General features: G+C 44.8%; 1 protein-coding gene across 7 annotated transcripts in view; it reads left to right on the top strand.

Moving 5' to 3' along the window:
• The window catches only part of UBAC2 (UBA domain containing 2), a 266972-nt gene that overhangs the window by 224966 nt on the left and 14225 nt on the right, over positions 1-27781 (top strand). For 6 of the 7 annotated variants that reach the window (XM_058744182.1, XM_058744171.1, XM_058744155.1 and 3 more), the window contains one exon: positions 18103-18225. In XM_058744182.1, the coding sequence (XP_058600165.1) occupies positions 18103-18225 (123 nt within the window). Of the gene's footprint in view, positions 1-18102; positions 18226-23594; positions 27774-27781 lie in introns of those variants that run through there. The other variant, XM_058744164.1, reaches the window with a different exon arrangement.

The raw sequence follows: 27781 nt of genomic DNA, 5'->3' as shown, positions 1-27781 counted from the left end.
GGTTAAGCGGCCGACTTCGGCTCAGGTCATGATCTCGCGGTCCGTGAGTTCGAGCCCCGCGTCGGGCTCTGTGCTGACAGCTCAGAGCCTGGAGCCTGTTTCGGATTCTGTGTCTCCCTCTCTCTGACCCTCCCCTGTTCATGCTCTGTCTCTCCCTGTCTCAAAAATAAATAAAACGTTAAAAAAAAATTAAAAAAAAAAAAGATTTGCTGCCTTTATTATAGTTGCTCAGGCTGCCATAACCGAGTACCACAGACTAAGTGGTTTAAACAACAGAAAATTTTTTTTCTTATTGTTCTGGAAACTAGAAGTCCAAGGACAAGGTGCTGGAAGTTTGGTATTTGGAGAGGATTCTCCCTGGCTTGCAGATGGCAACCTTCCTATTCTGTCCTCATGTGGCCTTGCCCCAGAGTATGTGTGCTCCTGGCATCTCTTCTTATGAGGACATGAGTCCTGTTGGATCAGGGTCCCACCCTTAGGACCTCATTTAACCTTAATTACCTCTGTAAAAGCCCTGTCTCCAAATACAGTCACATGGGGGGTTAGGAACTTCAACTATGAATTTGGGGGTGGGCACATTCCAGAGAGAAGGGCCCGGTGCAGTCAGTCTCGCACCGACTTGCTTCTTCTCGAGGGATGGTGTATGAGGGCTCAGTGTTGGTGTCTGTTGCCGTCAGTAGCTGGTTCACCCTTGAAGCGAGACAGGGCCTCTATCTCTGCCCTCATGGCCTCTGTGTCCATGTGCCAACCCTGGGGTGGCCGGTGATAGAGGCTGGCTCATGTCTGTTGGCTGAGTCACTCTGTCCCCCTCTTCTGTGGTGGAGGTTTCTGATAGATAAGACTTCAGCATTATTTTGGAATGTTTGTTTCAGTGTATTCATTTTTATTTCTTTTGCCTTGTTCTGTCATATTTCCTCTCACTGCCTGGCAGTGGCTTAGTTCTCTCTGTCACCCACCCCCTGTGGGCCTCACTTGGCTCTGGGGTTAGAGTCGGTCGGTCATTACTGGAAACTCTGAGCAAGACTGGTGGGTACTCTGTGGGCACAAGCGAAGTGAAAAACATGTCCTTTCCCTTAACGAATTTGTGATCAACTTCAGGGAGCTTGGGCAGACAGACTGAATGAGATAAAACCCGGGAACAACGGTACACTGGCCTGAGTTCCCGGAGCAGTAAGGTGTCTGAGAAGAAGTGCCGTCAGTGCAGCCTGAGACTGTGTGGGTTCAGGGCCTGGAAGGATCGGCAGGACTGGGTGGGCTGACACGAGGCAGATTATCCCCTGAGCAGAGGACCAGCATGCACATGATAGAGGCCCCTTGACTGAGGCGTGGAGGGCACATAGTGAGAAATGGGAAGTCATGCTGCACCTGTAATGGAGGGAGGGCTGTTTACACCTGACAGCAGATTTGGGTTTTGACATAGGAGGCTGTGAAAAGCAGTTTAGCTGGTAGTAAAGGTAGACAGTGTTCTAGAAAAATCCATCTTCTTGCAGTGCATATGGTGGAAGGGAGAAAGGGGAGAGCAGGGAGGAGGAGACAGATAGGAGGCCATCTTGAAATTCAGCTCTGTGAGCGCCACGGCCAGGATGAGGGTAGTCTCCTCATTGAGCTCCTCTGACTCCCTCTTATTGCCTGAGGCTCAGTCATCCCAGTAGGGGACCCCCAGTCCCTCCAGTCCACCCCACTAAGCTCCAGCTCAGATCTAGATTAGGACCAGACTCTTCTCTCCTGGGCTCCACACCTAAACCTCCCACCGCCTACTGGGCATCTCCACTCACATGCTCCACAGGCACCTGATGCCTTCCATTTCTTTGCTGAACTGGCTTCTCCTCCTCACTCCTTCCCCTCACAGAGAGCACCATCACCTGCCCAAAGACCTGAGCCAGGACATCTGGCTTCACCCGAGAGAAGGAAAGCTGTCACTCCCTCTCTGCATCCCACCTGGAGTCTTGCCACGATCACCTCCCTGTCCCCACCCAGCCCCACTCGTTCCCCAGAGTGATCTCTTTGACGCCACCAATCTGACCGTTTTGCTCCACCCAACTCCTGAAGCCCTTTATGGCTTTTAAGGTCATTAACACTCATTATCCAGAGCCCTTCCATGGCCTCCCCCGGCCCCACACGCAGCCTTAGGGTAACCTTGCTCAGCTGCTTGCAGTGTGTCAGAGCCCCACTGTTTCTCACTGCCTGCCTTCACTTCTGCCCCTCGCTCTGCCTACAACAGACATCCCCACGCCAGCTTCCCCACCCCAGCACACACACAAGGTCTGCCTGCCTAACTCCTTTTACCCCCGTGTCCCTTGCAGATATCACCTTCTCTGGGAAACCTGTTGAGCCTCCCCTGTCGGCTCTGATTATCCTCTCTCTGTTCCTACAGCCTCTGGGTGTCTCTTTCATGGCGCTCAACCTCACTCTTGGGTGACTTCCCTGTCTCAGTAGTGTGTCTCAGGGGTGGGTGGAGACTTTTTCTTTGTATCTCCAGTATGTGAATAATGCTGGGCACATGTTGGGAACTCACATATTTAGGGAATTAATGACTAAATATGTGTATAATCAGTATTTACAGAATTAATGTACTGAGGCCAGCTGAATACAGGTGAATTAGGGTTGGAAAGTATACAAATAACCTCTAAGAGGACAAGTGTGAAGCAAACCATTAAAGACACCCTGACACAGGGTGTCTGGGTGGCTCAGTCGGTTAAGCATCCAACTCTTGATTTTGGCTCAGGTCCTGGTCTCGTGTTTCGTTAGTTTGAGCCCTGGATGGGGCTCTGCTGACAGCTCAGAGCCTGCCTGGGATTCTCTCTCCCTGTCCCTCCACCCCTCCTAGGCTCGTGTGTGTGCTCTCTCTCTCAAAAAATAAAATAAACTTTAAAAACATAAATAAATAAAAATGTGACTCACTTATTAAAAAAAAAAAAGATATCCTGAGATCCATGTGCCCAGAGCACAGAGAGGAGAGGAAGAAGGAAAGCATTTCCAGGGAGGTAAGGAGAAAACCAGAGAGAAGACAGTGTTTGAGGGGTCATGGGAGAGCGGGTGTTCAGATTCAGGTGCCACCCACCCCCACCCCTGCAAATTAAAAGCCAAGCAGAGGGACATCTGGGTGGCTCAGTCAGTTGAGCATCCAACTTCAGCTCAGGCCATGATCTCACGGTCTGTGGGTTCAAGCCCTGCATCAGGCTCTGTGCTGACAGCTCAGAGCCTGGAGCCTGCTTCAGATTCTGTGTCTTCCTCTCTCTCTGTGTCCCTCCCCCACTCGTGCTCTCTTTCTCCCAAAAATAAACTTTTTTTTTTTTTTTTTTTTTTTTAAAAATCCAAGCAGAGATAGGAGAAAAAGACCACGAGACTCAGAAAGAATTGGTTCACTTTTGAAAGGAGTGTCCTTGGGAATGCAGCACAGAGCAGCCACCTGTGGATTGGAGAAACAGCATCCCTTCCGTCTGATCCACTGGCCTAATTCCAGGACACAGCTGTGGTCATCACAGCTCCATTCACCCAAGTTTACACCACTGAAAACGCTTTTAGAATGCTCCATAGTGTCTACAGATTGCACGGCTCTAAAGGACAACGAACAGTGGGGAGACTGTAGACCTTGCTTCATCTAAAGATTGAGACCCGAGCACTCAGGGGGTCAAGTGTGTAGTGTCCTTATGTCCTTACGATGTGATCTTTCTGGACCCTGCCATGGTGGTTACTGCCAAAAAGCCCCTGGATGATGGTCTCGAGGACTTGTAGCTGTGATTGCTGAGTTCACCACATGGTAAGGCCCCAGTCCTTCCTTGTGGTTCTCCTTGCCACCCACACCATAGCCTTCCCACTTCTGCGTGCGTCCGTGTGGGCCAGGGTGTTAGGTCCGCCGTGACTCCACTCTCAGATTCTCTCCTCTCCCCCTGCGCCACAGAGGCGCTGGCCGTGTGGCTGGTGACAGCTCCTAGTCATTTTGGTACCTACAGCTGCAGATCATTTTTCCATTAGGGGCCATCACATAACTTTTCACAAGTTTGTCTTTTATTCATTCATCCAATAGTAGGGTGAATTCTTGAAGGCCAGGAGCTGTGTGTTTTACGTATTTTTGTCTCTCTTGGTCCTACTGGAGCGTGTAGCCCCGAGGGACTAAAGGACACTCCTCTGACCCTTAAGAGGTCTGCAGCTCCACCAGGAGAGGGTAGATGACTCAGTCCCAGGTGCTGAGCTACTGCTGGAGTTTGTATGCAGCAAAGCAAGAGTCCTGACCTCCCTGTGTGGCTGAGGGAATCTTGAAGACGCCCACTTTCAGGTAGGCGTTTCAGGCCCAGGGAACCTTGTGAGAAATCAGAGGGGCTCAAAACAGCTGTGGGAGCAAAAAGCAATTGCATTTGCCTGAGCACAGGTTTCCCTAAGAGGCAGTGAAAGGTGAGGCTGGGGAGAACGCAGAGGCCGGGAGAGAGGGGGTCTTGGGCCACACGAAAAGTTATTTTTCCTTTTGTTCTAGAAGTAATGAGTCCATGAAGCCTTTTAAGCAGAAGAGCAGGTTAGGGGTTTTTTTGTTTTGTTTTTGTTTTTGCTTTTAATGTTTATGTTTGAGAGGGAGAGAGAGAGAGTGCGAGTAGGGCAGGGGCAGAGAGAGGAAGACATGGAATCTGAAGCAGGCTCCAGGCTCCAAGCTGTCGGCACAGAGCCCGACTCGGGACTCCAACTCACAAACCGCGAGACCATGACCCGAGCCAAAGTCGGACGCTCAACTGAGCCACCCAGGCGCCCCTAGGTTTGTTTTTAAGGAGGATTATTTGGGCCAAAATCTGAGCGATCAGTGGAAAAGGTGATGCTGGAGGAAGAAGACCAGCGGGGAGGTGATGAGGACTCTGTGTTTTCAGGGTATTCATGGTGGCGAAACAGAGCAGCCTCACTGAACGCTAGTGAATGGCCACAGTTAAGCTTTACAGGGCCTCTGTGTGTTCACACCTCCAGGGAAGTCACTGAAATTCCTACAGTCATGAGCATCTGAACAGGGTTGCTGCACGTGTCCCCATGGCTTTTGGGCTTATCGTTCCCTCTCTGCAGTCATGAGAGAAGAAACCCACGTGCTCACAATAGAAAATCCTCGGAATGTAAATGAAGGAGCAAGGAATTTGCAGTTAAGGGATCAGCCCTGGGTGACAGGAAGCTCTGTACACTATCTACCTAATAGCGTTGTCATGAGAATAAAGTAATTTCTACAAAATTACTTCACGTACCAGAAAGATCTATCAGATATTAGTTGTTATGATCTTATTCATTGGACCTCTGCTTTCTGGCTCTCAGGAAGTTTGGAGAGAGAGTTCTGATTCAGCAGCTAAGCTGATAGTTCCAACTCTTAAAAACTTGGAACCTTTAGAACAAGAGTCAGTAGGCCATGGCCCCTGGGCCAAACCCAACGCTAAGAATGGTTTTTGCATTTTCACTGGTTCTGTAAGTACCTGCATAGTGTCTTCAGTTTTGCCTCTGGGTCTTCAAAGCCTAAAACATTTACTGTCTGACCTGTCATTAAAAGCAAACAAACAGACAAAAAACTTTGCCAGCCCACTGCTCTAGAAGATTACGTAGCCAATAGCTTTCAAAGCAAAGTTTTACCAAGAAGTCTTCATTCTGTCTGGATCTTGATCGTCTGTTATTTGTGTGACCACCATTTTCTCTCTTGGCTGATGATGATAATACCATTATATGCCACAATGTAAACTTGGTGATTGAACTTTCCAGAAGGTACCTCTGTAAAATCTCCATTTCCCTTAGAAGCAGAGTTAAGGTGAGGCCCGCTATGAATGCATCATGCTTGGTGGAAGCCAAGTGGGAGTTTTGTCAGCAACACAATGGAGTCAGTCAGTTGGCACTAATTTCTTCATTAGCTCTTCACTTCTTTTGGCTTCCAGTGTTTCCTGGATGATTAGCACCTCTGTTTTCGGTAACAAGCAGTCTGTTTGACCTGCAAGGAGAGAAGATGTTGGTGCCTACAGCAGCTCCCCATTATTCACTCATGCATTTCAGTTATTTTCGTGGTGTTCAGTTAAACTGAACTAGATACATTCTCTCACCCTCGCTTAGTTACCTTTTGTGGCTGTGAAGATTGTTTCTCTCGTTATCCACCCCAGCGACAGTTGTTAGGCAACATCTAACATATGCGTTATTATGACTCATATCTGCCTTGTAAATCATGGTAGTTTCTATCATTAATCAAGTATTTTTTATTTAGTAAAATATATTTAGTTTATTAAAAGTGCCCTCAAGTTCTCAATGTGTTTTTTAAGTTTTAATAGCTTTATGGAGGTCAACTTCACATACATTATGATTCATCTACTTAAAGTATACAATTCAGTGATTTTTAGTATATGCACAGAGTTGTACAACCATCACCACATTCAAGTTGAGACCATTTTTTTTACCCCCAAAAGAAACTGCCCAGTAGAAGTCACTTGCCAATCTTCCCATATCCCTAGGCCTAGGCATATTTGGTAGTCTGTTCTCTATAGATTTGCCTATTCTGGGGGTGCCTGACTCAGTCAGTCAGTAGAACATGAGACTCTTGATCTCAGGGTCATGAGTTCAAGCCCCATGTTGGGGGCAGAGTTTACTTAATAAAAAAAAAAAAAAAAAATTGCCTATTCTGGACAGTTCATACACTATCTGGTGCTTTGTGACCAGCTCATCCATATTGCAGTATGCATGCTTGATGTATTTAAATAGCAGGACCCATCTAGTAGACCTTTATGCTGGCAGGTGCCATTCCATCGAATGAGTTTCTGTCATTGCCCCTTCATCTGGCTGGGTCTCTAAGCTTCTTACTCATCTCTTGGCCCCACCAGCACTACAGTTTCCATTAACACTTACTTTCCACAAAATATATTTAGTAGTCCAGCCAGGCTCTGGGGAGTGTCACAGTGACCAAGACAGCATGATCCTTCCTCTCCCTGAGCTGAGAGTAGAACAAAGACAATTATAATAAAATGTCATGAGCACTCTTATAGGAGAAGCACCTAGCCTCACCTGTGGGGGTTAAATAGTTTCTGGAGGAGGAACATTCTGCATGGAGCCCTGAAAACTATATACCTGTACCTTCACATGTGTGTGAGAATGTGTGTGTGTGTGTGTGTGTGTGTGTGTGTGTGTGTGCGCGCGCGCGCAGCTGAGGGGTCCACCTTGAATCCAGAGGGAGCAAGTTCTCAACCTAGATGAACCCAGGCCACTTTAAAGACAGCATGTGGCATACTTCTCAGCACTTTTCCTTTTTAGCTTTGCTCTTTCACTTTTTGGTGCAATTTGATTTAAAAACCATTCTTGTAAGGTTGCTGTGCTGCCTTGTCAACCAAGCAATCTAATCAGTTAGAGCTAGTTCTTTTATGACTTTTTTCTTTTATGAGTATGAAGTGTACAGCATCAGGTGTAGGATAAGTTACTAGGGCTTAGCTGATAAAAATCTGCAAATTAAATGAAAATTAGGTGCAAGAACTCTATTTTCAAGTGAAATTAAAGCTAAGCTGTTGATGTCAATCTGTACCTCCTTGCAGAAACTGCTGTCACGGTTTTGGTGTTCTTCTAGCTGATCACACTGACCTTTTTGACAAAATTCAGAAGAGAAAGATAGGATCAAGCCAAATTCTAATCCCTTTCCAAGACTGACTCATTAAGTGACCTCGAGAAAATCATTTCTATTTTCCATTCTGCCTTGTGTCTTCATGAGAAAGAAGAATGTGGGACAGTCTCATGATGACATACTCAGTATTTTGGAGAGACAGAAGGTATCAGCAATCCTAGTCTTTTTTATAACTTTTTTCTTTTATCTCTTATCAATCACTTTTTCAGACCACAAATGAATTTAGAGATGAACCCTGAAGCAGACATAATGTTAAGCAGGGGCATATTAGAAATATCATCCTCCTAATCATTTGACAAATTTTTCCTCCCCCAAGAAAGCCATCCCCTTGGGTTTTTGAAACCAGAAAATGATTCTAGTCAGGAAGGATCCTTGGGGTACCCAGAAGTTTCTCAGGAAAAATCCTTCTGATCATCTTGAAAGGGCTTGAATTTCATGGAACCCACTCCAGGTTCAGACCCAGCAGCCTGATTCTGCGGGTGACAGATGTGGTTTTGTGAATAAAGTAGCAGGAGGCCAGGAATTTCCAGAGTGGTGAGTAATGACTCTCATCTGAGATCATAACATAGATGAGTGATACCGAGATTTTTTTAAATCGTACTTTTAAAAATGATAGAGATTTATGCACGCATTTATGGAGGCTGGATTCCCAGGGTGGAAGGACGCTGGGCAACAGGCATAGTTGGTGGCTCAAAGCATGGGCTCTGGGTTGGGAGCGATTCTCTGCATGGGCTTTCCTCACTCGGAGACTGTCCACGCTGCAGTTCTGGTAGGTGTGGTTGCTCAAGGAGCTCACAGTTCATTCCAGGTCCTTGATCAGTACGGTGACACTCGAGAGTAGTACAGGAGAGTATAAAATGGAGGCTCTGGACCAGTGTCTGTCTGCCCAGGAATCCCTCCTGCAGCAGCTCTGGCAGGTGGCCAATGGGCTCACTTTGAGTGAGAACTGCTTGGCTTCAAGATATTCTTTAATATATTGATTAGGAAGAGGCAACTCATAATTAGTTTGAGGATCATTTAGTCCAGCTTCCCATTTTACAGATGAGGAAACTTAGACTCTATTATATTCTCTAAAATTGGCAACTTGACTGAGTTCTCTGGAAGTTGAGCAGAGAGAGAGAGAACAGTAAGGACTTGGATTGTCAAGAAAGAGGCCAGTTACAGACACAAAACAAGGGCTGGGCACTGTACAGACTGCTGGGGGGAGGATAGAGGGACCAGGGGAGGGCGTTTCAGGGACATACACACTTTGAGCAGACATTGTCTCAAAGAACACTGAGTGGAGGGAACATGCAGGAGAGAGTAGGAAATAATTTAGGATGGGTCTGGTTTTGGAGGACCTTCAAACAGGACAGAATAGTTGAGATATGATACAGTAAGATTTTCAGTTGAAGCAGTGGCATTGTGAAAATAAGGAAGTTTCACCTGGTGTACCAATTGGAGGGGAGCAGCATTGGTGACAGTGATGTCACTCACCTGCCCGGGTGCATATTGGATGGGTCAAAGTTGGTGACAGTGATGTCACTCACCTGCCCGGCTGCGCATATTGGATGGGGTCAAAGTTGGTGACAGTGATGTCACTCACCTGCCCAGCTTGCGTTTTGGATGGGGTCGAAGTTGGTGACAGTGATGTCACTCACCTGCCAGATCGTGTGTTTTGGATGGGGTCAAAGTTGGTGACAGTGATGTCATCCAAGAGGCTGTTGGCTTAATCTCAGTGGAACAACAAGGATTTAAAAGTGGCAGATCCCCTCTGAAGGAAAAATCAGCATACTTGAGAACTGGCTGGATTTTCTGTACAAAGAAAAGAGTTGGGTCCAAGAGTCACCAGGCTTTCAGGATGCGACGCTAAAATTAGGAGGGACGGTTGCCGCCGCCCTGGCTCACAGCTCGTTGAAGGACAGGCAGGGGAGCGAGAGGTGATCACTGAAGACATGAAAATGGATGGCTTCTCTGTGGAGGTAAATGTAGAAAGAGGGGAAATCTTGAGTAACACCCGATCTCATTTTTAATAATGAGTTTCACCTCTTCTATCAAAATACTTATGGTAACAAGCACCAGCACTAATTTTAATTTTGACTTTTACTTAATAATTTTTGTTGAGAGCTTAAGTGAAGGATTAAAAATAATGACCAGAACTTCTGCAGACAAAGAAGGGGGAAAACAAGAGCTAGAATGCAGAGGTGAGTAATTTCCATACCGAAAGATGCTTTTAGTCCTGTGTTCAAGGAAGCCTCACTGAAGTCCTTGCCCTGTGCGGCCCTTACCGTAACTTGTGCTTGGTGCTCTCAAGCATGTAAATAAAACTAAGAGAAAACTGGTACAACGAGAGCTAGATGTCCTCTTCCTGCGCCAGATGTGCCCAGGGTGTGAGGGGGAATGTGTTGTCTCCCTCATACCGCCCTCACCACTGCCTCCTCCTCCCAGCCCAGGTGGAGCGTTCTCATGCTCTGCCAAAATCAGAACCCCCACCCCGCAGAAAACTGGGGACAGCTCTGATCCTGGCTTTCCCTGGAGGAAAAGGTGTCCATCCGAAGAGAGGGGTCGGCACACTGGCCTTCGGAAATGATGCCGGGCTGAGCACTCCCAGGCCACACCGGACCCTTGCCGTGGAGGGCAGGCAGCAGGGCGGACGGCCAAGCCGAATTCAGATCCTGCTGTTCTGCTTCCCAAGTCCTCCCCCTGCCCCGTCGGGAGCCTTGCTTTGTGGCAGCAGAGGGAGAATACGTCTCTTGAGTTTGCAGCTAAAGTTGAAACTAACTGTTATTAAAACTGTACCCGTGTCTCAGGATAAGTAAGAGTGGCTGGGGTGGGAGCCCGGGGCCTCCTGAGAGAAATGTCACTGTGTGGAACACACGAGACCTGGGGCGCACGTCTGGTGGCTCGGTGGCTCGTGCCCCAGGGACGTTGCTCCTCGCAGCCCTTCCTGATGGCAGCCCCTCCCCTCACTGGGGAAGTGCCCTTCCCCTCACTGACACCCAGGCCGACACCCCTGGGCCTGCCCCCCGCCCCGACCCGAGAACGTGGCGGGCAGTGAGGCCGGGGCAAGAACAGAAGGGGGAGATGGGCAGAAAGGAGCGTACCTCAGGAACTTCTGCCTTCCGAGCCAGAGGCTCTGGAAACTGAGCAGAACGATGTGTTTTGTCTCCTGATCTTACTAGTGTGGAAAGTGCTCTCTGTTTTGCTGAGAAGAGTGGTATGAAATGAAGTATCTGAGCCCCCAAAACTGGTCAATAGCATAAACCACAAAGAAAAAGGAAAACCAAGAGCTGTGAAACTAGCCTGGGATTTTGTGCAAGTTTTCATCGAGTGTCTCTCCCTCCAGCTTGTTATTTTTCCCAACACCTGCTAAGACTGCTTGCTGCTGGACAGCACGGGAAGACACTAACACACTGTGGGCAGACGCAGGGGGGTGACACCGTAACACACTGCGGACAGGCTCAGGGGTGTAGCACTTCGGTTAAGCATCCACCTTCAGCTCAGGGCTCATGAGTTCAAGTGCCGCATCGGGCTCTGTGCTGACAGCTCAGAGTCCGGAGCCTGCTTTGAATTTTCTGTCTTGCTCTGTCTCTGCCCTTCCCCTGCACATGCTCTCTGTCTCTGTCTCTCTCAAAAATATTTTTTTTAAAAAAGGCCAAAGTAACATGTAACAGAATTGAATGCAGGAGCCAATATGAGATTCCAACTATCTTCTGTTAGGTCCGACCTTTAAAAGATTCGCAGCAAAAGAAAACAGTGGCTTTCTTTTTGTGAATTGATTTCTTTTTCATGTCCCTAAAGAATGTATCAGCCCTCATAGAAAACAGGTTTTGGAACACATTGTTATTTTTTGTAAAAATACATTATGTTAGCAAGTGATAAGTTTGTGATTGTTATTAATGAGTTAGTAAATATTTTAAGACTGATGAAAAGGCAACGGGGAACCATTGAAGGGTTTTTAAGTAGAAGAGTGACATGATGAGATTTGTGTCTTAGGAAACTACTGTTGATGCAAGTGTGAAATAAGGCAGCAAAAGTGGGGTGGAGAGAAATGAATGGAGTCAAAGACACTGAGGAGTTACAGTTGACAGAGCCTAGTGGTCTGCCTTCTGCAAGTGGGTGGGGTGGGTATTGACGGCATTCCCCAGGATTGGGGACACAGGCAGAGGGGTGGGATTGAAGGTGAGTGTTATTTGGGACATGTGTCATTTAAAAGTTTTTTTTTAATGTTTATTTTAATTTGAGAGAGAGAGAGTGAATATGAGCAGGGGAGGGGCGGAGAGAGAGAGATACAGAATCCGAAGCAGGCTCCAGGCTCTGAGCTGTCAGCACAGAGCCCGATGTGGGGCTCGAGCCCACGAACCGTGAGGTCGTGACCTGAGCTGCAGTCAGAGGCTTAACCGGCTGAACCACCTGGGCGTCCCAAGCGATGTGTCATTTTAGATGTCTCTGAAACATCTGAGTGGAAGTGTCCAGGCAACAGTTGGGTATGTGGCTGTGGGGTGCACTAAAGCCCTAGGAGTGCACAAGCACCTAGGGACAGAACGTGGAAAGAGAAGTAATCCTAAACGGAACCTTAAGGGACACTTGTATTTAAAGGATATAAGCAGGAGAAGATGGCTCTGAGAGAAGAGAGAAGGCCTGACTAGAGAGCTAGAAAGCCCAAGAAAGTGGGGTGCCACAGGAGCCGAAGAGGGAATGGCTGTAGGGTTCAGTCCCTCTGGGATTTCCGGCAGGAAGCGGAAGTGGCTCCGTTGGGTCAAGCAAAGAGTGTAATTGGTACCCTGCAAGAAAAAGGAAAAAACTAATGGATAGAAGACCAGACTGAGCTTCTAGAAAGCAGGGCGTTGTCTTCTCTTTCTGGCCTCTTTGCCTAAGGTACTAGCAGGTACATTAGCAGACACTAGTCAGTTCTGTTGATTTTACCTTCACTGGTGCTACTAAAACAGACTGGTCTTTTCTGTCCTTGAACCTCACGGTAGGTCATCCCCATTGTAAATTGCTCACATTAAATGAATAGGGGTTTCCTGAGCATCTGCAGTAGAACTTCCCAGCCACTGGGTTATGGTCACAGATGGGCTGAGATATTGATCCCCTCAGCCCACAGGGCAGCTGGTGGCAAGCAACTTTGGCTGTCTGTCCTGTGTGTCATGCAGATTGATCTCTGTGTGCCATGGAAAGTCTCGGTCTGTAACAGGGTTAGTAATTCCTTGTATGGGTGCTGCCTCACCTGTCTGCCTGAGGCAGACGTCACCTCACAGTGTCATCACTCTCCCTGCTGAACCCACACCCTCCCTCTGAATCTTCCTGACACCGGTCCCCAGGCAGCTACAGACAGCACAGTAGAGAGAGGTGGTCCTGCTGCCTGTTTTACTCTTCAAAACCCAGCACACCGGTGGTAAAGCCTTTCAGATCACCAAAGGATGCATTTTTTTTTCCCAGTGACCAACCTTTTTTTATTTTTCTTTTTTGAGAGAGAAGGTATGCCCTCACACATAGTGGGGGAAGGGCAGAAGGAAAGAGGGAGCCCTACGTGGGGCTCCATCTCACGACTGTGAGATTGGGACCCGAGCCGAAATCACAAATGAGACACTTAACCAACTGAGCCACCCAGGCGCCCCATCCAGTGACCAGCCTTTTTAAAATAAGATGATGATGCTTCTGGAAAGAATTTTAATTGTTCTAAACCATCACACTGACAGTGTCCACTCTGTAATTGGTCTTCATTTTGCTCTTTAACAAAACACCTCCTTGGCTGGAGAATTGAGTTTAGGCTGCACTGAGCCTAGAGCTGTGCCAGCCACCTAGGAAGGTCGTAGGGAGTTCCATTCTTACCCCATCGCAACCCTGTAGGATCCCATAGTCGAGTTGGGAAGACCAGAAGTAACACTGTAAGACATAATGCAAATATTAGATGGTAGTAATAGCCAATATATAATAAACTTTTAGAAGTTCTCAGACTGTGTTTTAAATGCTTTACTTGTAGGGGCGCCTGGGTGGCGCAGTCGGTTAAGCGTCCGACTTCAACCAGGTCACGATCTCGCGGTCTGTGAGTTCGAGCCCCGCGTCAGGCTCTGGGTTGATGGCTCGGAGCCTGGAGCCTGTTTCCGATTCTGTGTCTCCCTCTCTCTCTGCCCCTTCCCCGTTCATGCTCTGTCTCTCTCTGTCCCAAAAATAAATAAAAAACGTTGAAAAAAAAAAATTTTAAAAATAAATGCTTTACTTGTATTAACTCATTTACTTCTTATAATATCATTATGAGATAAGTGCAGTTATTATTTCCATCTTCCAGATGTGAAAACTGAGGCTCAGAGGAATTTTGTTTTAAACTAAGGCCTAAGGTAAGTGGCAGAGCTGGGATTTAAACCCAGGTAATTTGGCTTTAGAGACCGCTCTCAGTCACTCAGCTTCCTCTGCCTTTTTGCTCATCTGTCATGACTCCTTAGCACCGCTTTGCCCCTTGAAGTAGGTGTAAACCTATGCTCAGCGCCCTGTTTTTGAACAGGTTGACAGTGGTTCTCCTCTCCATTGTTGAGATCATCCTCATCCTTTAAAATTCAACTGAGCCCCCATCCTCTTTGAAGTTTGACCCCCGTGCTTTGACTGGTCGGTGCCCACCCTGCACCTTCCGAGCCCTTTAGCTGATGCCACTCAGCTTCCTTCTTAATTATATACCACCTTGCCTCCTGATTTTTCCCATTTCTGCATGTCTTGCCCTCCCCTGAGGAGGGCATGGGCTCCACATGCACCTGGCTCGTGCCCTCCCTTGGGAGCTGCCCACAGAAAGCCACTAGTGCGCTCCTCCAACCCAGCTTCTCAGTGTAGACGCTTCTCAGTATACACACCACCTGATCATCCCATCCTGAAACCTGCCAAAGCCTTTTGAGGTGCAGTTCTATTCCATGTGATGTCCACTTAATAAAACGTTACAAACTTTACTGTTCTCGACTGGAAAGTTAGTCTTTTTTTTTTTTTTTTACAAGAAATTTTATTTTATTTGAAAATCTCCTTACCAACTAATAACAGATATTTCATAAAACGGTTGTTCAAAATGCAAGCTGTTTCCTTTTTCCTCTTTTAAATATGTGGTTATTGCTTTTGAAGAAGACAAAGTGAAGGAAATGTTTCCTGTTTGTAGAAGCTCATAGTTAACCTGCATCGAGAGCAGATTAGTGTCAAAACATCCTAGAGCCTAGAGCTCCTGTAACTTTCTGCTTTTTAAGCACTTTTTCACCATCACAGGAGCAGAGGGATTAGGGTTCAGTTTTGCTTTGCTGCTCTTCCACTGTCACTCCCTTTGAAGAAATAAAATGTTGCAGTTTCAACCAAAGGTTCATTGCCCTTCCTGCTGTCCTGCAGCCGGCAGGTGGTGTCTAAGGCCTGTGCCTGCTTGTGTCTTTAGCACGTTTTTGTGGTAGAGTACCTCAACCTAGACACTATGGGCATTTTGGTCCAGACCATTCTTTGTGGTGGAGTCTGTCCTGAGCATTATAGGACGTCCCTGCAGCATCCCTGCTCGCTACACACAGCATCACCACTGTCTTGTCCCCCGCCTCCCAGCCCCTACCAAAAATGCCCCTAAGACATTTCCACATACTGCCTGGGGAGCAAAATCACCACCGGTATATATCCACAAAATAACTGTTCTGGGGTGCCTGGGTGGCTCAGTCGGTTAAGCGTCTGACTTCGGCTCAGGTCATGATCTCGCAGTCTGTGAGTTCCAGCGCCGCGTGGGGCTCTGTGCTGACTGCTCAGAGCCTGAGCCTGTTTCAGATTCTGTGTCTCCCTCTCTCTCTCACCCTCCCCCATTCATGCTCTGTCTCTGTCTCAGAAATAAATAAACATAAAAAAAAATTTTTTTAATGTGAATATAAGTGGATCTACACAGCTCAAATCCATGTTCAAGGCTTAGCTGTACATTATTCATTTCTCTCTTGAGTCATTTATTTTTTCTCATTGATTCTTTATATATTCTGGTTATTGGTTATTATAGATATAGATACACACACATATGTGTCTACACACACATACACACACACACACATATATATATACACACATCCACATCTTCTTTATCTTTTCATCTATCAGTGGACACTGGGCTGCTTCCATAATTTAGCTATTATAAATAATGCTGCTGTAAACATAGAAGTTCATGTATCCCTTTGAGTTAGTGATTTTGTATTTTTTTGGGTAAATACCCAGTAGTGCAATTACTGGATCGTAAGGTAGTTCTATTTTTAACTTTGAGGAACCTCCATACTATTTTGCACAGTGGTTGTACCAATTTGTAGTGCACGAGGGTTCCTTTTTCTCCACATCCTTACCAACACTTGTTTCTTGTGTTTTTGATTTCAGCCATTCTGACAGGTGTGAGGTGATATCTCACTGTAGTTTTGATTTGCATATCCTTGGTGATGAGTAATGCTGAACATCTTTTCATGTGTCTATTGATCATCTGTATGTTTTCCTTGGGGAAATTTCTCTTCATGCCTTGTGCCCATTTTTTAATTGTCTTTTGGGTGTTGGGTTGTATTAGTTCTTAATACTACCCCTTTATTGGATATGTCATTTGTAAATATCTTCTCCCATTCAGTTGGTTGCCTTTTAGTTTTGTTGATTGTTTCCTTCGTTGTGCAGAGGTTGTTTTTGATATAGTCCCAACAGTTTATTTTTGCTTTTATTTCCCTTGCCTCAGGAGACATACCTAGAAAAATGTTGCTGCAGCCAGTGTCAGAGAAATTACTGCCTATGCTCTGTTCTAGGATTTTTATGATTTCAAGTCTCACATTCAGGTCTTTAATCCATTTTGAGTTTATTTTTGTGTATGGAGTAAGAAAATGGTCCAGTTTCATTCTTTTGCATGTAGCTGAACGATTTTCCCAGCACCATTTGTTGAAGAGACTGCCTTTTTCCCATCATATATTCTTAACTCCTTTGTCAAAGATTAATTGACTGTATAACTTTGGGTTCATTTCTGGGCTTTCTGTTCTGTTCCGTTGATCTCTGTGTCCATTTTTGTGCTGGTACTATACTGTTTTGATTACTACAACTTTGTAATAGCACTTGAAGTATGAAATTGTGATGCCTCCAGTTTTGTTTGGTTTTGTTTTCTTTTGTTTTGTTTTTCACGATTGCTTTGACTATTTGGGGTCTTTCGTGGTTCCATACAAATTTTAGGATTGTTTGGTCTAGTTCTGTGAAAAATGCCATTGGTAGTTTGATAGGGATTGCATTAAATATGTAGATTGCTATGGGTAGTATAGACATGTTAACAATATTTGTTCTTCCAATCCATGAGCATAGAATGTCTTTCCATGTATTGGTGTAATCTAAATCTTTAAGTTTATTTTTTCAATAAACTTCTTTTTGTATATGGTATGAAGTAAAGTCTAATTTTATCTTTTTCCATGTAGCCATGTGTCCCATTGCTGTTTATTAAATGATGTGTCCTCTTCCTTCTGACTTGTAATGTCTCCTTTATCATAGACCAAGTGCCAGTGCTTTTGATTCCTAGACACTAAGGATCTAATCCTTCTATTTATTTTACACACTGAGCCTTGCTTATGATGGGTTTTTTCCTCGTGGGTTTTGAATTTGGAATTCTAGGTATTTCCCAACTGGAGTTTTAGCTATAAATCCCATGTAATCCCAGGGTAAGAGAGTGGCCCTCTAGAGTAATTTTACATTTCCTTTTGCTTGGCTCCTTAGATATATCCCAACTCTATCCCGGAACCAATTCTTGTGTCAGTTTTGATGGGTTTTTAAAACACATTTTTCATGTAACTTCAACCTCAGATTTCTCATTTCTTATTTCTTAATTCTCAGGCAGGCCAAGATTACTGCCCTCTCCCTCAGAGAAACTACCTTTCGGGTTTGTTTTTTTCTCATCTTCTCTTTCACTGAGGGTGTTGTTGCCATTTGAGGGTTGTGCCTCTACGTAGGTAATAAGCTCAGAGTCACTACCTCTTTCATACTCGAGGTCTCAGCACCTGAACCCAAATAGATGATGAAACCCAAGTGGTTCTAGGTTAGCAGGATGTGCTCGCCCATACAGCCCCACCCCTGGCAGCTTGCTTGCTTACTGTTCTGGTTTTCCAGCACTTGTTTTGGGGATGTTGGGGCCTCCATTTGTTCCTTCTATGTTCAACTACGCATGTGAAATATTCTTTTATTTTGTCTAGCATTTTTAGATGTTCATAGTAGGAAAATTTTCATGTTGTCTTAGTCTGTAATTTTTCCTAAATCTAGAAATAGAGAAGATATAAATTGATAAAATATTGGCAGATAGCTAAAAACATGGGTTATTTTATTTTATTTTATTTTATTTTATTTTATTTTATTTTATTTTATTTTACTATAGTGGTGTGATGCTGTAGGGTTTGGACGGCTTGCATTCAGCAACCAGTCTTTTATTTCCCAGTCTCTACATGTGACCTCATGGCAAGAAAAGGCACTTCCAAGTATTAATAAGATGGTTCTCTTCTGTGTCTGATGATTGTGTATTGGTCTCTTTTTAGGGAGGAATGATCAATTGGAATCGTCTTTTCCCTCCTTTACGTCAGCGACGAAATGTAAACTATCAGGACGATCGGCGGTCTGAACAACAAGCATCTCCTCCTCTAGAGGTTTCTGAGGAACAGGTAATCAGTAACACTGGTACTTACCCTAAACCTGTGTTTCAAATTTAAAAAGAGTTTTGGTGAACAAGACTTGAAAGAAATCAAGCATATGAATGCAAAGATTTTGAGAACAGTTAAACCACTGCTAACAGTGATGACACTTGGGCCTTTATTAGCTACTGAGGATCTTATAAGTTTGAGGAAGGCATAATTTGAAAAAAAAAAATGCATTGTGATCACTTATTTTGAAATCTATAATACTTTATACATATAAGAAACTACTGAGGTTTGTTCTCCGTAAGGGGTAGGAGACAACAGGACTGGAGGACAGGAGGGGTGGTGCTTCTCTGAGAGAACCTTTTGTATGGTTTTGACTTAGGAATCAGGTTAATGTTTCACAATGTTTCACAGAAAGCAAATCAACAATAGGGAGTGCTGTAAAACTAAAAAGAAACAAATAAAAGATCCAACTGTATTTTAAATGAATAACATAGGAGAGAGGGAAAAATTAATTTTTGTAACTTTTGAACATAACATGCCCTCATTCTAAAGAAAAAAAAAGGATTGCAAAGAAATCTTAAGCTCTTCCTAGGTTTATTTTCACGGGAGTATGAGTATAGCAATTCTGAAATTATGTTGGTTGTATTATAGATTTAAGCAGATGAGGAAATAGGTTGATCTTACTGTAGAAGAAGGATAATACAAATACAGAAAAGGGAGAGCAAGGAAGAACCCTGTAGGGTTGGATTGGAATTAGAGGTATCAGCATAAACTCGTGATTTAATAAGAGTGTGTGTGTGTGTGTGTGTGTGTGTGTGTGTGTGTGTACATGTGTTTTAGCTCTGTCAACCTAAAGGAATCAGAAGCAGTGGCATCCCAGTAACACTGACCACACCTGCTGCCCAGATCTCATCTCCAAATATGTTGGCCCACTGACAGAAACAAGCTTCTTGAGAGAAATGGTGGGTCCCAGGCCCAGGGTTGGGAAGGAACAAGATGACCCTGGACCACCATGCAAGGAATTAAGAAAGTACTCTCATAACTAAGGGTTCAGGTCCCAAGGACACCAGAGCCAGCTTGAGGGTGTCCCAGTGACCAAATTTGGGACATCAGATTTGGGTATCAAAGTAAGTAAGGACAGTACTTAATATAATCCACTGGGCAGGGGGGTAATCCATGAGCTCATACTGATGTTAGGAGATAAATTTTTATATAGGTATATGCATCCACAGGGAAAAGGAATGTAAAGAAATAAGTAGAGAGGATTGTGGATGGTATTAGAAAATCATAATTTTGCAACTATCAGAGTAAAAGTCAACTCAGGGACAAATCATCAATATCTGAAGAACAGGCTATTTATATAATCTCTAGGTATCTCCCCAAAAGTTGCTTATTAATTACAAAAGGAAAATAGTTAACTATATAGTGGAGAAACTGGGCACCAGCTTAACCACATCATCAGAATCAGTATACCGGTAATGGAACAGAGAGGCTGCTGGCATGTCCTGGAAGGACACATCAGTTATGTCTTACAATAAAAAATCCGTAACTTTGATCATAAAGAGAAAGCAGATAAACCAGTTTGAGGGACATTCTATAAAATATCTGACCCATATTCTTCAACAATACTCATGCCGCAAGCTGTTCCAGATTAAAGGGGACAAAGAGGCATGTTAACGAAATGTCAGATGTGGTCCAGAAATGCAGTCCATTCTGTCCTGAAATGCAGTGCAAACATTTTTGGTGAACAAACATTTTAGAGCCAGTTGATGAAATTGGACTGTGGATTAGATCATAGTTTTATATTAATGTTCAGTGTCTGCGATTTGGTATCTATATGGACTGTGATTAGGAAAGAGAATATTCTTATTCTTGAAAAATACACACTGAAGTACTTAGAGGTAAAGGGACATGGTATGTGCAACTTAATCTCAAATGTTTCAGGAAGAATAAGTGAGAGAGCATATAGACCAAGGGAGAGAGAGAGGGAACGCAGCTGTGGCAAAGTAACAGCGAATCTGGATGAAAAGTAATTGGTTCTAGGTACTGTTCTTGAAACTTTTCTAGAAGTGTGAGATTATTTCAAACTAGAAAGTTAAAAAAAAATCTGTGAAAGAAGTTTAGAGCATTGTAGAGAAGCATTGCACTTTTAAATTTCCTTCTACATACATTGTTGTCTACTCATCAAATAAATCAGGTGCAGCATTTCATAGCTGGTCACACCGTCCAGGCCATCACCACCCCTGTCCCCAGAGGACATAAAGGTCAGTTGGACCCAGGGCACCCAGTCTGTGTGGCAAAGCTGTATCCTGACTTTTTCTGGAATTCATGAGGGGCCTCTGGTCAGAGCTCCCACGGCCACCCTGGATTAGGCCACCGTAAACGCCTTGGAAAGAACCCAGTTGAATGTGCCTGATGAATTGATCCGGCTTGCCCCCTCACAATTTCTCACTCAGACTGATCATTTTCATGGCTCCTCAGGACTGTAAGAGGTGCAGGAAGGAGCCAGTTTTCTTCCACGTCCATTAGAGAATTTTTTTTTAAGTTTATTTATTTATTTTGAGAGAGACAGAGACAGCATGAGTAGGGGAGGGACAGAGAGAGGAGACAGAGAATCCCCACAGAGCCTGATGTGGGGCTTCAACTCATGAAACCGTGAGATCATGACCTGAGAGGAAACCAAGAGTCGGACACTTAACTGACTGAGCCACCTTGGTGCCCTTAGAGAATTTCTAGAAAAATGTTATCCCTGTAGCTATGAAAATAAAGCCCAGTAACTCATTTTGTAAGATATTTATGATAACAGATTCAAAAATAAGCTAATGCTCTCAAATTCAGGTAAAAAGAAAGAGTTCTGTTATATTACTGTTTACTTACTTGTGCTAGAACCACAAGTCACATTCCTCACAGACCGTTAAGGATATGAGGTATTTAAGGTGAGATAGCTCTTTGTGTTGGCACTTTCAAAAAAAAAAAAGTGTCAAAAATAACAATAAGGAGAATGTGTGTAACTGAAGTCTTCAGGGTTTTTTAATGAATCATTTTCCTTGATCCTCCCAGAATGACAGCAGGTTAACATGTTGTCATTATCAGTTTAAACAGCATTAACTTCTTCCTTGCTCTGGTATGAAAAGATGTAAATATGTGAGAAGCTGTTTTTAACATATGCTTCCTTATTCATCATTGATTTTCTAAACCTTGTTTCTTGTGTTTATTAATTTTCCTGAAAATGGTCATTACAGACTGTCATTGCCCTAAAACCCAGGTTCTTCCCTGGCATTGTTTATTATGTAGACCCTTGGCAATATTTGCGATAGGTGCTAGCCAAGCTTTAAAAGAGGGGAAAAAATGTTCTTGCCCTCAGGACATTGACAACAATGTTTAGAAATGTATAGTTAATATATAATCTCTTGGTTAGTTTGTTGAGGCTAGACACTATCTAAAATATTATCTATTAGTAACGTAGTAAGATAGCTTGGATGGACAAAACCTCTCGATGCTTAATTCTTCAATTAAATGTGCTGTATCTTTTAAATATCAGAGTCATGCAATTTTAATGCATTAGGGAACTTAATAATTTTCTAAGTCAAGAACAATGAAAACTATTGTTTTCCGTTTTTCTGATGTAAAAAAAGTACTTAAGGAATTTTAGTGAGAGTTCTTTCAGTTCGGAAAACAAAGAATATTCTAAGAATGAATGTGCATCTCTTATTACATCTCATAATAGTCTAACATACAGCCATAGAAAAATTTTGCCACTTTTTGTACTTCTGCTGTTGGTAAGTTCCTGAATTTTTGGGTATTCAGAGTCTACTGTTTTTCAACAAGTGGACTCAACACCTTTGCCAGTTTAATGTCCCTTGAAGATGCCGTCCCCAGCCAACCCCCGTTTTAAAACAATTTTTTTAATGTTTATTTATTTCTGAGAGAGAGAGCAAGTGAGTGAGGGGCTGAGAGAAAGAGACAGAGGATCCGAAGCAGGCTCTGTGCTGACAGCAGAGAGCCCAATGTGGGTCTCGAACTCATAAACCATGAGATCATGGCCTGAGCTGAAGTCAGATGCTTAACCGACTGAACCACCCAGGTGCCCCCAGCCCCAGCCCCTTTTAAGAATCTGTCAAAACCAAGTGCCACCCTATAAAAACTCTTTCTAATAATAAAATGTGCTCAAATGTCTAATATCTTAAAAAGAAATATATACGTTATTCCATTTCTCTTTCTTCTTTTCTTTTTAAACAGGGATTTTAATATTACACCTATAGTCAAAAATAACAATGAACTTGGGGCGCCTGGGTGGCGCAGTCGGTTAAGCGTCCGACTTCAGCCAGGTCACGATCTCGCGGTCTGTGAGTTCGAGCCCCGCGTCAGGCTCTGGGCTGATGGCTCGGAGCCTGGAGCCTGTTTCCGATTCTGTGTCTCCCTCTCTCTCTGCCCCTCCCCCGTTCATGCTCTGTCTCTCTCTGTCCCAAAAATAAATAAAAAGCGTTGAAAAAAAAAATTAAAAAAAAAAAAAATAACAATGAACTTCTGTCATTAGCCTCCTACTTTTTTTTTTAATCAAAGGAGGAAAAAACTTACCAAGTTTGTCTTTCTTGAACCCTTCTATGCTTAGAAAATGACCCTTAAGTTTATCCTTAATGGAATACATAGGTAAAAACGGACAAGGAAATTAAGCAGGACTAAACCAAGCTAGGGCTCGACAGAGGGAAGATAAATGGACTGGTACAGATTCCAGCTTCCTGCCTTCCTGTCACACTTCTTTACCTCCTAATCAGCCAAGAATTACCAGCTGTCTGTTCTGCATCAGGCTGGCCACTGGGCTAGGTTCTTGAAATACAGAGATAAATAAGGCATAATTTCCTGACCTCAAGTGGTGCAGAGCCCGGTATGGGGAGCCAGGCTCAGCGACATCTCTAGTCAACTGTGCAGAAGTATTCCAGTGCCACTGAAACTAAGAAAGGACCGCCAGTGCAGGGGGCGGGGCCAGCTCCCATAGTCCTGCCACCGGGTGTGAACTCCCACTTCTATGCTGTAGGCCCTGAGGAACCATGGCAGGATCTTAAACCGGGAGTCACATCACGGGGTTCCCCTGGAGGGTGGACTACCCATGGAGGAAGGGGCGTATTATAACCATAATGTAACTTATTCCATCCCTGCCCAGGAAATATGCTTATGAGTGCTTATGAGACTCTTGCTTAGTAAGTTGATAATACGTGAGGCCCGTCCTGTGGATTCCACTCATGTCGTCCAAAATATTCATTGACCCAACTAGAGAGAGAATGGCCTTCAGCACACAGAACACTTTCAGTCTTAGCTGATAAATAGCAAAATGCATTTAGTCAGGAGAATCTTAATCTTAGTGAGGTTTTCTTCTCTCTTCCCTTCTCCAGAATCTTCACCACTGTCACCATAAAAACTCACCTGATAACAAACAGTTCCCCCTCACTAACATGTATGTATTTTGGGGTACACTTTGTACTTCTGTGTATTTATAATTGTGAGTTGGGAATTGGTCCAGCAGTGACTCAGCTTTTATTTCCCTGGTGATGGCGAGCTCCATGAGGGCTAATCCCATCTCTTCCTGTTTCCCATGCCACACGGAGCCTGACACACAGAAGGTGCCCGACCGTGGTTAGAGCAGGGCTAAACGTGAAGGTGTGAGAGTGGTATTATGTCAGACTTTTCCATCTGTAGGCTGGAAATAGGTTTTCTCAGAGAATAGCAAAGCTAACTGTGTTAGAATGAAATATTGTGTGGCAGTCAAATAACCAACTCCGGGGGGGGGGGGGGTGCCTCATTCTGCTGTGTCTTCTAAAAGATATAAGCAGTGGAGCTCATCCAGTCTGTTGTGAGGGCCTTCTCAGTACCAAAGCCTGAGCAAAGCAGAAATGCAAAAATAAGGGGCCTCTGAGCAGCCTGTAGCCAGACAGGAGCATAAAATAACCAGAAACCATCCACTCCCCCAATGTGTGTGATCAAAGGGGTTCAGCATTTCTGAGGAGGAGGGGAATGGCCAGGTATCCAGGGGAGAGAAGCACACTGAACCACAGGTGACCTGACCGTGCACTTGCAGTGGGGAAGCCATGAGGTAGGAGAGTCAGCTTGCCCTGAGCGGCAACATGGTTGTTATAATGAAGGGGAGGGAAGGGTGAGCCACATCCCCAAGACTTCTGCTGGGGTGCTCCTCCCGTCAGGGCCTGCGTGTGGCCCAGATGGTGTTGTGCCGTGAGGGGGCAACCAGCGTAGGATTGGGGCGGGCATCATTCAGGTGGGCATCACTTCCTGCAAGCGTCAGAATTTGGGAAGTAGAACCCAAAAACCGTTTGTTTTTGACACCCTTAGCTAAAGGGAAGTTAAAGAAAACCACAGTCTTCACTTGAACAAAACAAGAGGAGTATGTCACTGAGAGGAATTGCCATGTTTCATTGGGATGAACATCCTGATTCACTGGTGCCAGAGAGTAGTTGCATCGTCGGTAGAAGGCAAAGTAGGACTTCATTTATTTTCTTGAGTGAGAATTACCTCGAGATCGGAGGCCCACATGTCCCAAATCATCGAGGATTGTTTTTTGTTTTTTATTTTTGTTTTTTGTTTTTTCTAAGGAAAGGAAAACTGATAGGGATTTATTTCCATGCCTATAGGTTTCTTTTCTTATTCAACAGGGTCTTTCTTTGGAAAACGTATTCTAGGAAAAACTCATTCTGCCTTGTCTGTCTTCAGAGCACTGCCATCGGTGGTGGGAGAGCTCACCTGCGGCACCTGCTCCTGTCCGCGTTCCCTGCCTTGTGTGGGGCTGGCACACGGGGGGCCACGGGCCCTTGACCAAGAGCTGCCAGCAGAGTCACAGGTCGCTGGGCGGATGTGCCACACGGCTAGGCTAGAATTCCAGTGCCCGCCCCTCATTGCCGACCCTTATGCAGAGATACCTCTGAACCTTCCTCTAGAAAGCCAAGTCTTCAGTTACAGAAGACAGGCATCTGGGGTTACACTCAGGCACCTTCTGTTTTTATGAATGAGGGATGTGGGAGACAGGAGGGCCTAACACTCTGCATGTTATAACCCAATTACTGTTTAAAGCAAATAGAGAAAAGGATTATTTTGTTTAGACTAGAAACCCAGATGAACTCTATTCTGATGTTCTGTGGTGAGAATGTTTAGACAGAAGATTCCCTGTGATGCATGAGCAGAAGGAGGGGACTTAACTGTGCTCCAAGATGGAGAAGGAATGTTGAAAGAAATGCTTTTCAGAAAATTCTATGGGCCCTTTTTTTTTTTTTTTTGGTAAGTTTCCCAGACAGACCACTGCAAAGCCAGCCAGTCCGAGACTGACTGAGACACCAGGTGTGCATCTGCAGGTCTCATGGTGGCAGCGGGTGTGTGCAGCGTCCTGAGTGTTTTACCAGCTTTATCATTCCGGCTCCAAGCTGTTTATTGGTGGTCTTCCCCCAGCAGACGGTCAGTTACTTAAAGAACTTACATCACTAAACTGAAACTCCTTCTCTAGCCACTGCTGGGCACGTTCTTAGTGCCAGGCTCTGTGTCAGGTGGGGGACACAGCAGGCACAGTCCCAGCCCCCACAGAGCTCACCGTCTGCCTGCCGGGGAAGACAGGCAACACGGAAATCACTCATCCCAGCTCACCGCGGATACTTCACACAGACCCTCGGGGAGTCTGTGAACGTTCGGTGAATGAATGACATTCCTATACTGTCCACAACTTGACTTAAACCGATCAGGAGGTGTTTTTGTATTTTTATCTTATAGTCAAGACCATGGACTTTTCTCTTCCCATGGACGTTCTATCTGATCAGGTAACAGATGGCTCTCATTCCAAGAGCTGAACTGAAAAGACAAGAAACAGCCTGTAGAGGAAAGAAATTAGGTTTCCAGTGTGATTTGATGTGTTATGTGGCTAATATATATGCCTTGGATGGGGAGGGAGGTGAACTGAGTATCTGTAAATACCATTATTTATATAATCATCACAGCTGAATATTTGCTAGAATGTATACAAATATAAAGTTTTCTAAGAGTCACTAAAATAATGTGGGCTTTTAGAATTTTATGCTCACCTTTTAAGAAAAGATTTTTCCTATCTTTTCTACTTCATCTGGGCTCACCATGTTAGTTTTCTTAGGCCAGTTCTTGCATGTGCCATTTAAACACTGGAAATATGTAACAAATCATTCTGGCGTTGGTTTTAAGCGTGGCTGTGTTTAACTGTGGCAGGATGTGTACATGAGGGCGAATTTCACCTTGAACCCCGTGTTTGACTGAGCGTCCCGGGAGGGCCGATTTTCTGCCCAACACTCTCCTTCCAGCCGCTCAGTGCTCGCTGGGGCTCCCTGAGAACACGCATCCGCTTGATCATTGTAAAACACACATCAGTGTTTCGACCAACAAAGGATATAAAGCAAGTAAAGTGAAAGCAGCTCAAGTGAATGCTGAAAACCAAAGCCAGGGGTGGTTTTGTCAGGCTGTGGGAACCTCTGAACTGAGGCCGCAAGGGTCACAGGGAAGGACTCGCACACCTGGGCCAGTCAGTCTTCAGCAGGGTGAGAATTATGACAGGGGGCCGTGCTCACTGAGCACCTGTCAGGCGCCAGCTACCAGGCGACCAGGCCAGGTCCTTCACTCACGTCTCTTATCGCCAGACTGTGGGAGCACTGAGAGCCCACGGTGTAGTGGCCCACCTGACTCACGTGGTGAATACATGGCGTATGGGGGCCTGAGCCCAGAGCTCAGACTCTCCCTGCCCACTGACAGGCTCACTCCTCCCAGCAGTGGTGGCTGGGATGACTCTCTGGCACTTGGGTAACATCTAAAATGGCTGCCAGCCTCCTCTGTGTTTTTCTTTGAAGGAATTGGGCACTTTGGGAAGCCTGTGTGTATTTGTGCATCTGACCACAGGTCTGCATAGGTCTCGGTTTTCTCTTTCTGCCATTTGAGCACAGGAGTTCATGCTTCACGTGCTAATGCAACCTTCACACAGAGACAATGACAGAGTGCGCTAGCACTGGGCAAGTTGGGCTTCTCCGCACAGGGAACTATAAGTCCGCGACAAGTAAAGGCTGCATTGTTACAATTGTTACATGACAACGAGATTGTTCTGCCACCCAGGGGAGCTGGAGATCCCCAGTTCGGCTCCAGTTCTTATATCTGGATGTGAGCTTTGAACCAGCTCCCAAGAAAGGACAGCAGTGGGGTGCACAGCCCCCTTCCAGGCAGCCTCCACTGAGAGATGCCAGCAGTTAGAAAACACCTGTTGAACCTGCTGTCTCTCTGCTTCTCGTCTTTTCTGGCTGATTATTGTCCACATTCCTAAGCCCAAGCATACAATTTCATTTTTCCTTAGATGTTTACTATTTGGGACACCAGAGGAAACGTACAGATACACTTTCTTTTTTTTTTTTTTTTTAATATATGAAATTTATTGTCAAATTGGTTTCCATACAACACCCAGTGCTCATCCCAACAGGTGCCCTCTCAATACAGATACACTTTCTTAGTGTAATTGTTCAGTTTTTAAAAAGAATTGTTAACATTATTTCTACTTTGTTTTTTCATCTGGTTAAAG

The sequence above is a fragment of the Neofelis nebulosa genome, chromosome 1, assembly GCF_028018385.1.
Source record: "Neofelis nebulosa isolate mNeoNeb1 chromosome 1, mNeoNeb1.pri, whole genome shotgun sequence".
Lineage (NCBI taxonomy): Eukaryota > Metazoa > Chordata > Mammalia > Carnivora > Felidae > Neofelis > Neofelis nebulosa.
This window is presented reverse-complemented; position numbering and strand designations above follow the sequence as displayed.